Source organism: Pyxicephalus adspersus, chromosome 2 (assembly GCF_032062135.1).
Source record: "Pyxicephalus adspersus chromosome 2, UCB_Pads_2.0, whole genome shotgun sequence".
Classification (NCBI taxonomy): Eukaryota; Metazoa; Chordata; class Amphibia; order Anura; family Pyxicephalidae; genus Pyxicephalus; species Pyxicephalus adspersus.
The window spans coordinates 125852730-125864923 of record NC_092859.1 but is presented as its reverse complement, the minus strand read 5'-3'; the positions used below and the strand labels follow the sequence as shown (position 1 = coordinate 125864923).

General features: G+C 35.1%; 1 protein-coding gene across 1 annotated transcript in view; it reads left to right on the top strand.

Annotated features, from left to right (window-relative positions):
- Positions 1–12194, top strand: part of LOC140322536 (tetratricopeptide repeat protein 24-like) — a 32183-nt gene that overhangs the window by 4177 nt on the left and 15812 nt on the right. The window contains exon 2 of the mRNA XM_072399092.1: positions 5932–6053. Coding sequence (XP_072255193.1) covers positions 5932–6053 — 122 coding nt within the window. The remainder of the gene's footprint in view (positions 1–5931; positions 6054–12194) is intronic.

Here is a 12194-nt window from a genome sequence, read left to right as displayed (position 1 = left end):
CTAATGGCCTATCAATATGTTGAGCAGACTGTTTACAATATGAATGTGCAGCAGAAACAGAGAATGACAATTCAAGGCTGCATTGGAACAGGTACCTGAAAATTAGTACTTAAAGTTGAACAAGGCATATTTTAAAAGCAATCACATTGTATAAATAAATATATGCAGTGTATAGAAGCAAAGTGATATACAGGACAGTTGTTTTATGGGCCAGTTTCCATACAGTTTTACTGTTATTAATATTACACAGTATTTATATAGCACTAACATACTATGCAGTGCTTTACAAAGTCCAGAGTCATGTCACTAAGGCTGGGTACACACGTCCAATTGTTCTTCTCCGATAATCGGCTCAGGGCCGATATCGTACAAGAATCTGGCGTGTGTACAGTGCCCATCGTTCATCTTCCGAACGACCAGCCTGGCAGATCCACGGACGATGGATGACGAATGATCCTAATGGAAGTGAAGGGGGAGAGCACACAGCAGGGTGCTGCTTCGTTGTTCTCCCCCTCCCCCTCCATAGAGCAGAATGGCGCTGTATGTACAGCACATCGTTCAGAACTTAGTCGTTGGAAAGGATTGTGAAAGATCCTTTCCAACGACAATTTTTGCACGTGTGTATGTAGCTTAACTGTCCCTCAAAGTGGCTCACAATCTAATACCCCTACCATAGTCTATAATACAGTCTAAGGTAAATTTTTATGGGAAGCCAATTGTCCTAACTGCATGTTTTTGGAATGAATGTGGGAGGAAAGCCACACAAACACAGGGAGATTTCCTCATGTTATTTAATTCACCTAGTGGGAAGGTCAATTAGATGAGACCATGTGATTACCAAAGTAGAAAGAACTATAGATCCCAGACTCTAATTAGATGTCTAATTGAGGAAGCAGGACTTAGCAGTAGAAGAAATTAGCAAAAAGTAAGTGGTTTGCAATTGTTTGACCTCAATCTGTTACCTGGAAACTAAAATGTAGGAAAGGACAGACAGCTACACAATAGTTTTTTGAATTTTGTAAAGTTCAGTACTAAAGGTATATCTTATAATTTACACTAAATAACATGAATGCCTTGTAAATATGCCTTGTTTACGTTTAGTGTAGTTTAGGTGGGCCTAAAGATATTCTTATTTGTCTAAAATAAAAAGAAAACCGCCCCGACATTTCCTACAACAATGACTCTATGTTCATGTCTGTGATTTCCATGTTGTAGGTATTTATACCATAAAAGTGAAGTGAGAAACATTGTGATAAAACCGTTACAGTATGACATAATTTTTCAAAAAAAGGAAGCATTTTAGGCGTAACGACATGAAAAGTGTGATCTGTGCATTATTATCGCCTGAAATGAATAATTTGTGATACCGCTACTTGAAACTGAAAGCTTTTGCAATAAGTGAAAATCCAAATTTAGGCAATCCAACCATTTAGCAATTTCACCACCCAAAATCCCCAACCCGACTTTAAATGGCAATTGAGTTTTTCCTCATAGAACTAGAGGACTAGGAAATCAAGGGTAAGGAATTTATGGACTGTTTAGATTGTCTATTACATAACTCATATTTATCCTTTACTAAAAGGTGCTCTAAAGTAATAACAATTACAACATACACACATTTGCCAATCTACATTCAATTTCCTGGCAGAAGTTTAATACAATTTCCATGGTTTACTCCACACAACCTTCCCAACATTCGCTGTTCTTTTTTTTTAAACTTACATAAAAAAATTAACATAGGTTACACAAGACACAAATCCCAGTATAATTGTATTACAGAATCAGACAGAAAAGAATACTTCTCAAAAATGCATAGCGTTTTACGCAAGAGACACAAAACTCATAACTTATTGTTATCATCCATCAGTTGCAGTCCTTTACCACATTATTGGAGTCTTCAATATTATTAGTTACCCCTAACATCCTATTATTTCTGATTGCCAACTTCCTGACCTGATTCTAATAGTACACCCTAATATTTCTAAATTTCCCTAATTTAGATGGACTGTTCCTTTTTCAGGACCAATTCCCTCTAATTCTTTTTCCTCTTCAATTGTTGCTTGTTTTGGTTGGATATATACACCTATGGAAAAAATATATTATGTAACTAATAAAAATAGTATTTTAGCGGAAAATTTTTCATCCAGCATTTAAATTATCCCATTTTTTATTTTTGCAAGGTTAATGTAAAGTAAAGGAAGTTGTCAAAAAAGCACTAATTTTTGCGCTTCCACTTTGCGGTCTGTGGTATATGGCTGTGGCAGGGTGTGCCATTTGCCCACAAACTTTGAGTTAAGAATTGTTTAAATAAAACCTAACATCCTAAATAAAAGTTTGTTTGTGGGGTAGTGAAGATAGACATAGATAGCTCTCAGTCAGTGAGTCAGTCAGTGTTGATAGAAATTAACCAAATTAATGCATCTTTTTGTCTGATATTAGGGATAAAAGTGCAGGGTAGATATGTATTTCAAGATATGGCATCTAACAATGACTGCTACACTGAAAACAAGACAAGAGTTTAGCAAACTCTAAACAAATGCTGGTAGTAGAGTTCTTTGTTATTAGATCGACAAATAGTGTTCTGTTGCCAATCCACAAAAAGTCAAGATTTGGCATATTTCAAATACTGTTGGTTGAGTCTGGGAAATAACAATAGTTATGATACACATTGGCACAAAAAATACTGAGAGAGTAGGGATTTAAGGTTTCAAATATGTATATATAAGTATATCCACTGGATTGTTAGTTTAGTTTAATGCTGGATTGAATGACCCTGAATGAAAATTGTCCTTGCTTTGTACAAAACAACCCTTTTACTTATTTAGGTGAAATATCTATTTACAAATTCGTTTTTTCTGAGCTAAACATACAGTAATATTAGACTTAAATCTGAGGCAATGTGTTCTAATTAAATAATTGAATTACAACTGGATATTTTAGAATATTCAGGTTTGTTTTTTCAACATTATAGCTAGTAAATTAGCAATATGTAATCAAGGCATACAACACAAAAAACATTAAAAAAAAGTTTATCAGTAGTCTAATGAAAGCTGACTAATCATTACAAGAGCTATAGCCTTCCAACTCCTGTTTAAATAGAAGTAAAGCTTTTGTGATTGGAGCGAAAACTAAGTCTATTCACATCACAAATGTCACATACAATTTCCTTGAATCATTGAGTAGTTTCAGAGAAAACTAAAACAGACGCTTTGAAATAAGACTTTCTAGATCTAATGCAATTTGTTATTCAGGAACAGTCACAGGCAGGGCTGAGCAAATCCTCAACAGATACAACTTCATACTGCTTCAGATCAATAGTAAATGATTGTGAATCTCCCTTTGGAATGGCTAGAATAAGATATCCACAGCACAGGCTCCATAGCAAAGCAGCATGAGCTATCCTTCAGCCTAGCTGTATAAACACATCCTGCAATGAAGTCCAACATGTTCACTGCAAGTTGTTTTCCATCGTGTTATTGTTGACATTGGACTCCAGCCATCTGAAGTTCATAAGGACATTCTGTATTTCTTACTTGCTTTGTTATGTTTATTGTTGTGTGCAAATTAAATTATAATAAATGATTGCTCCTTTCTATTTGTTTTCATTATAATACTTTTTGTTTTGTTTAAATAAAAAGAGTTAATTATTTTTAAAAGCCTAACTATATGAAGGCTTTGCGATATGATGTATGTATAAAAAAGGAATATAATACTTTAGAAATGGTATTGAAATTTACAGATGGGGATATAGCAATGTTGGAAGGGGCCCACTTTAGGTCTGTTCACTATGATGGATGCCCTATTTAAACGATTTTTTTTATTTTGCTTTCATTTTACCTTTGTGGAGTAATTTTTCTAGAGGAAATAACCACTTACCTGCCTAAACCCTTAAATTACACATAAAGGTATTGTAAAATACCAATAACTTTCTGGATAATCTGCTAAAACTGTGTCAGACAACTTGAAAAGATGACGATTTTCACTGATTCTAGAGTACATCAAGTAGTCAATCCTGTATGGACTTAATTCTATTACATAGTTTGGTGTCACTCGCAAACACAGAAATTGTACTTTTAATCCTAAAGGCTATATCATTTATAAAGATGTCACACAGTAAATGTCGGCAGCATGGTGGCTCAGGGGTTAGCACTCCGGCCTTTTGCAGCGCTAGGTCCAAGATTCGTATCCCAGCCAGATCACTATCTGCATAGAGTTTGCAGGTTCTTCCCCATGTCTGCATGGGTTTCCTCCGGGTACTCTGGTTTCCTCCCACATCCCAAAAAAATGCAATTAGGTTACTTGGCTTCCGCTAAATCGACCTTAGACTACATTAATGACATATGACTATAGTAGGGGCATTAGATTGTGTAATATGATGGTGCTATATAAATACTGTATGGCCAGTTCTCTATCCAGTTACAGATTGAATTTTCTAAACATAGTCTTACTTGCCTATTATCTGTCGGTGGGGTACAGTGTCAAATGCTTTAGCAAAGTCTAAGTATACTATATCAACTTCTACTCCACTGGCTACTTACTTCCTCAAAAAAAAGAGTAAATTTGTTTGACAGCTTTGGTCTTTTTTGAATCCATACTGACCATCAGTTAATTTTTTCTAGCAAAAAGTCCTCTATGTGGTTCTTTATAAACCTCTCTAGGACCTTTCCATCTATAGACGTTAAACTTACAAGTCTGTAGTTACTTGATAATGGCATTGCTCTCTTCTTAAAAATCAGTACCACATTGACCTTACGCCAATCCACTGGTACCATGCTATTGCTTAAAGAGTCTCTAAAAATTAAAGACAATGGCTTTGAAATAACTGAGCTCAGCTCTTTGGGGACATGTGGATGTAATCCATCAAGTCCTGGAGGTTTATCAACCTTAATTTTATCCAAATTCTCAATCATATACATTTTGAGCCACTGTGGCACGTTTAAGGCAGTGACATTGCTATAAGCAATGGAATGTTAATTTAATTCTGCCTACAAATGGCTCATTGCTTAATTCCCTATTGTCTTCCTGAAGTTGGTGATGTTTATGGATTAATTTTCTATGTAATAATGTTTGTTATTTGTTTTTTACATACAATTATACAATTGATTAAATATTCTGGAAAATTCATCTGCTTCCAATGCATTATGGAAATGTGGTTATCAAAACCCTGCACGCATAATGCCTTTGTGAATTGAGCCTTATCTGATCCTCTTTAGTTACTACAAAAACTCAAATATTGAGCAAGCCTTATAATCTTTGCTTTTAGTAAAAAAAAAAAAACAACCAACACATCTTCTCTAAATATCCACCTTCTATTCCTTAATAAAATGACAACATTTTATAGTAAAACAAACAGCTATAACATGTACATATTTAGGGTTTTTCTTTCTGTCCAGAGGTGAACACAGATGCCCTTTGCAGTGCAGTGCTATCTACCTAAGAAAAGGACCTGGTCTTTATCTGTTGTGATTTTACATTTACTAACAAGTTATTTCCTCAACATGTGTCTGGACAAAGAAGAAAAAGTAGCACAATGTTAAGCTCATCATGTGTAGTTTCTCTGTCCTGTCTTTAAAGTTTTCTGTATTATCTGCATAGTAGCTATCAAGAGGCACATTTTAAGCATTTACACTGCTTGTGAAAAACAAATTTAAAGATGTATTGATTACAAAGCTGCATTAATTTGTGTCTTTATTAGCTGGCTGAAGTTTCTTTTTAAACTAATCAGTTAGTGCTATTGCTAGCTAGAGACAGTCATAAAAACTAGTGTTCACTATTTTAATTCTCAATTAATACAGTGCAGGCAGATGCACAGAATACACAATAACAATCTATAGTATGTAATATGCATTATTCTGTTACTCTTCATGCCATGAAATATTTCTTAATGCAAAAGAAAAATAATATCATTATTTTCATACATTTTTTTAATAGGTGATCCTTTGAGACAGTGTTATGTCAATGAAGGTCTGGGTGCCACCTATTTCTGCCTGGGTAACATGGAGCAGGCCATCAATTACTACAAGAAAGCTCTGACCCTGTCTGGAGGAATACAGGTATTTATGTATTTCTGCTGATTTGATTTCTGGTGATACTGTCATGTTCATGACTTCTTTATAACATCATCATGCAACTCTATAAGGACAGATTAGTTAGGTCATCTATAATTTGAACAGGATGTTAATTTATACCTCAGGGGAGGTATTTGTCCTGTTCTAACCTCATGCTTTTGTCTATATTGTCTGTAGCAGCCTTTCTCATCCAGTTGTCCAAAAAGATCTTTGGTGTCACTTAAATTGACCTGAAAGGTACAAACTGCCTATTGTTCAAGGAACCCCTAGCAACCTCTGGAGGAACCCTAATGTTTCATGAATCCATAGTAGAGAAACACCAAACATTAGTATCATTAAAATAGTCATGTCACCAAAGCCAACTCGAGAAAACATGTCCCAAAAAGGTAAAAAAAAGCATGTAATTTTTCCAAAAGGTAATGATGGCACTGTCAGGACCTTTGTGAGTGACTCACTGACAGATTCTTGTAGTAAAACCTTTCGGAGTCACATGTACACATTTTAGGACTTCACCCATGTATCCAGCAGCTGGTTATAGCTCCTGTCTTTGTATGGTGGGTAGCTGTCAGTTTTAAAAAGGATCAATGCGGGACCTCATCTTTGGACATCACTGGACTCTGCAATAATAAAAAAGGATCATTTCACGTCCACAGCTATGTTTTAACATTGGTTAAAACACGTCTACCAGTTATAGTCTGTTATCCTTTTCCTTCCTGGTTCTGTCTTTTCAGACTGCTTATTTATTTTTTTTTGCCATTTGCTATTATTATCAAGCAGCATGGTGGCTCATTGGCTAACACTCTGGCATTGGCAGCACTGAGTCCCAGGTTTAAAATTTAGCTAGGACACTATCTGCATGGAATTCAGATAGTACCTTGGTTTCCTCACATATTCCAAAAAGCATGCAGTTGGTAATTGGCTTCCCCCAAGAAAGACAAAGGGTTGGCCCAAGACTGTAGTAAAGATTAACATACATTAAGATACATAGGTGGGGACATTAGAGTGTGAGCCCCTTTGAGGTACAGCTAGTGACATGCATGTGTACTTTGTAAAGCGTTACATAATATGTCAGCGCTATATAAATACTGTGTAATATAATAATTATTTTTATTACTATTATGATAAACTAGTTTATATAGTGCCGACCTATTACGCAGCACTTTACAAAGTCTATTGTCATATCATTAAATGTCCCTCAAATGGGCTCACATTCTAATGTCCCCACTATAGTTATATATGTCAATACCACAGTCCAAGGAAGAACATGCAAACTCCTTGCAGATAGTGCCGTGGACAAGATTCAAACCTGAGACCTAGCAATGCAAAGCAGGAGTGCTTATCCACTGATCCAACCAAGCTATTCTGGAAAATATATTATTTTTAGTGATTATGAAATTTTGATGGTATGGAATTCTTAATTTCTTTTTTTTTTTTACTTTCATTATAACACTTGTACCTAAAAAGTTGCCTCCACTGAGGTAACAAAAAATTTCTAGGCAGCTGATATTTTCCTAAATTTAAATTTATATAATACTGTCTCCACATCATAGTTGCCACTTTATTTCCAGTGGCTACAGATAACATGGTCAGCCCTTTTTGCAGCCATCCTCTCTCCTCCAATTAATAAATGCACACGGAATCACCAGTAATTTGAAAATTACCCAGTTTTCCTCTTTAAATATAGTTCTGGTTTTTATTCATTCAGCTCCCGAGGAAGTGGCTTTGTGTGGCCATAGAACGTGTGAATCTGTGGCTCCTTTGGATAGCTTCCTCTTTACCTTGATATATTCTAGGTATGTTTATCTCCCTGGGATCTCTGGAAAAAATGTTTGTGCACATCTCAGAAGCCCTAACTTATATGCATTTTATATATCTTTCCATGGATATAATTTGGAGATTTAGTAGTTAGAGACTTTTGTTCTACATACCTACATATATCCTATTATATGCCTATAATATATTTTCTCTGAAGCTGTTCTGTTGTCTAGCTTTTATGACAGGAGTGTATTTCTTTGACACAGCTATAACCATTACAATGAGATTAAAAACGTGTCTTTTTATTTATAATGTAGAAGGAATGATGATTGCAGTGATCATATTTCTTGCTGGGTTATTTTATCTCAAGGAGCTTGGATTGTTTATGGCAAATAAGATGCTTTAATTTTGTTTCCATTGTTAAGTGAAGTAACACTGCTACTTCACATACATTTTTGTATGATGTATACTCACAATTGCATTCTGGGCTGCTCTAGATTTAAAACGAGTTGGCATTTACAAACAGACATGTGAAACAGATCTCTCTGCACTACATTTAAAATATCTGTAGCTTTTTTAGTCAGCTTGACAAATCTTTAGTGAATTAAGCTATCCGTGCTTATGGTCAAATCAAGTCCAAAAATGTGTCAACCGCACTATATTGGGGACAATGTTCATAAGCATACCATGACTTCATACAGTTGTTTATGTAGCCTTGTGTGGTCATTACTTTATTCTGTTTGGATGCTGAATTTCTAAGGTATCCAAAGATATTTGTCATACTCATTTTTTACATGGCTAGGGGTGAGGTTCGGGGTTGGTATGAGGGGAAACCTACACATTTGAAGTTCACACCAAATGTGCTGGAACCATAATAATTTTAACCATATTGCAAACTTTGAAATTGGTTAATTGGCTTGAAAAGGGTTTTCGTATGTGCCAACCCCTTAACTACAAAAGGTTTAATTAAATTATATGATATAACATACCTGGTGTCTCCCTCTTATATTTTTGGCATAAACAAGCTGCTTACATACTGTCCATCTTCAAAATATTATTTTGTCTGTTAGATAATAAACGTTAAGCATGTGGCATGACTACAGGCTGTCAACAAAATTTCACAGTAGAAATTCTTGCGTGTGCACTTTTTTTTGTATTAAGGGTATTTTTTTATTTTATACCCTAATGTTTGTATTTGTGTGTTTGTGTGTGCTTGACAAAACAAAAGTATTTGCCTTTTTGGCATAGTAGTTCTGGATAGTTGGAACAATATGCAATGTTCCGTGAGCTATTTACCCACCATAGTTGCACTTTTCACAAACCAATAATTTGCCATAATCTCCTAATTTTCACAGTCATTTCAAGAAATGAAAACTTTAAATCCTGTTTATGCCTGCTGGTAATGAAAAATTTGTTTCCACTTTTTCACATCAATATCACAAACAGACAGGACTGTATGCAAGGGCAACGCTTTTATTGACCTAGTCATGGGACTTTAATAAATATAGGGACATGGGACTTTACAGTGTAACACCTATTGTAAAAAATATATTTGAGCAAAAGGAATAGTTACTTTTCCTTACAGCAAAATTCCAGGCAGCTATAGACAGCTGTGCAGCTCTGTAAACATTACAAATGTTATTTTTTAGTACAAACAATTCCTTGTACTCCAGAATTCAGAAAGGGAGAAGAAGAAACAGCACAAGTAGCCATTTAAGTGTGCTGCTGTAAAGAAGAGTAAGAAGTGAAGAAGTGATATAAAGATACGATCAACTGTCTGCTACTTCTCTTTTTACTTTCCAGCCATAAATCTGTAAATAAAAATGATACTTCAGCATAGAAAAATCAGTTGCTCCATACTTCTCCCTCTGTCCCCCAGCCAAGCAGGACTGTGCTGTGTAACAAAGCTGTGTGTCAGGGTAAGCTTGCTGAAGATTAACAAATGAAATACCTTTCTATTAAAGATAGATCAAAAAACAGTAATGATTTTCTGTACAGAAAACGTGATTCTTCCAGATAAAGTCGATACAATGCTTTCAAATATAGGAAATGTACTTGTATAGCAGATTCATTAATTCATTTTAAAAATACAGAACAAAAAAGTAAGTCCAACAATAAAACAAACCCCACAATTTCCACCTATGTGGATCTATTAATATTGCTTTATTAATATAAATGCTTCTAAGCAATCGGTCTTCAATGAATAAATGTTCCACTGGCATTTTCAAATTAAAAAACATATAAAGATTTAATTGATGTAAAAATGGATAGCTATGTGATTTTACCTTATAGTAGACCACGTTCACTAAAAGGCCAGGGTTCCTGCAGTGGTTGTTAGGGGTTCCTTGAGCAAAAAGCAATGTGTGACTCTCAGGTTTAACTGAATCCAATGATCCATACTAGGCAATTATGGCAAAGCTTACCCAGACCAGGGAGGATTTAGATCTGCTTTACCGAAAAAAAGCCAACTGATTTAAATCTAATTGATGTACAGGTTATGTAATATTTAAAGAAATTTAGTCTACAGTGTGTACCCAAAATGTCTTCAATATCTAGACCTTTTTTCAAAAAAAAAATATTGTCACTTGACTAGTGTGAACTTAAAATGTTTAATAGTAATAAACAGGATTTATATAGCGCCAACATATTACGCAGCGCTGTACATTAAATAGGGGTTGTAAATGACATACAGATACAGACAGTGGCACTGGAGGAGGAGATGACCCTGCCCAGAAGAGCTTACAATCTAATATTAATGGTGCAAATGGGTGCAGTGAACTTCAAGCAGCCAATCAATCAATAGTTGCTTTGAGTTACTGTATTCAAGTAGCTATTTAGATACACATCATTAGACTTTGAACAGTATTCAATGCTTTTTGTACGTATTTAAAAAAAAAAACAATGATATCTGTTGTAATACATTAGAAAACAATTTAGAAACAGTGAAAAGTCCACTGCTGTATACTTATTTTTATCTTGTTAGAAGTGATTTTGTGTCATTTTCCACTTTACCTAATACAATTTTGTAAAAGATAACAGAAAACTTGAAATGAAGATTAACCAAAATGAAACCATACAGCAGTGGTAATACTTGTAAAATATACGCTATAAATATTTCATCAAGATAGTACATTCTTGAAATGAAGATTAACCAAAATGAAACCATACAGCAGTGGTAATACTTGTAAAATATACGCTATAAATATTTCATCAAGATAGTACATTCCATTTTAACAATGATAGGATTATTTAAAAAACATAATTATCAGCTATAAGACACAGTATTCTTCATATCCAACCATGGCTGACAATAGATTCGTAGACTTCAGCTCCTTATCTGGATGATAACAGGCCTGCTGTGGTGGGAATTATTTTACACAGCAAACAATCCTCATTGTCATTGCAGATTAATCATATTTAATAGGATTGCCATGAATTAGAAGCATCAGTCTGTACGTACTGTTTGGTTTACTGTCAGAAGATGTGCCTAATCAAACCGACGGGTAGCAGCAAATTGAAGAAAATCACAGCGGTGCCACTTTACTTGGCCACTTGGAAACAAGAGTCTAACTATGCAGTAATTATCAGCTCTTTGGCAAATGTAACTTAAAGATTTACTGGGATTTCTCAGCAGAGAAGTCCTCACAAGGGCACACATAATAGAAACCCAGGAAGACATGCTTTCATTGTAAAATAAAAGAATAACCACAGATCAGGACTAGAAGGAACACCTGCTTTGCCAAATCTTCTGGCTACTTTACCACTTGAGTGGGGGAGATCCCCGTACTTAGTAACTAGTGACAACAAGAACAGAAATGAAGGACACTACACTATATCTCTCCATTTCTATATCTGAAATGTTTCAGGATTTTTAGATAATATAATGCTGAATGCAACAAATTTCAACTTTGAAGCCTGGTTTCCTCTTTGATTTGAAACACCCAAACATATAACTTTGGTGGATATTGCCATGAAAACAGCAGGGATTACGGAATATAAAAAACAAAAAATCTTGAAGCTGGAGTTGGACTTTAAACTGTATATCAGTTTAAAGTCCAACTCCAGCTTCAAGATTTTATCTGTTTCTGATAGCTACTAACCCTAGAAACTGGAGGACCGGCAGTCATGGCACCACCATCTCTAATCCTCTGGACCTTTGGAGGTATAGTCAACGAGACAGGTATAATCTGGCAGTGCTGACACAGCACACATATGTCACTGTTGTATAACAGGTGTATGCTGCACTATATATACCCACAGGAGGATAGTGGGTTAAAAACTTTTCATGTAAGTAGAGGAAAAAGGGTGTTTCAAATCAAAGAGGAAACCAGGCTTCAAAGTTTAAATTTGTTGCATTCAGCATTATATTAT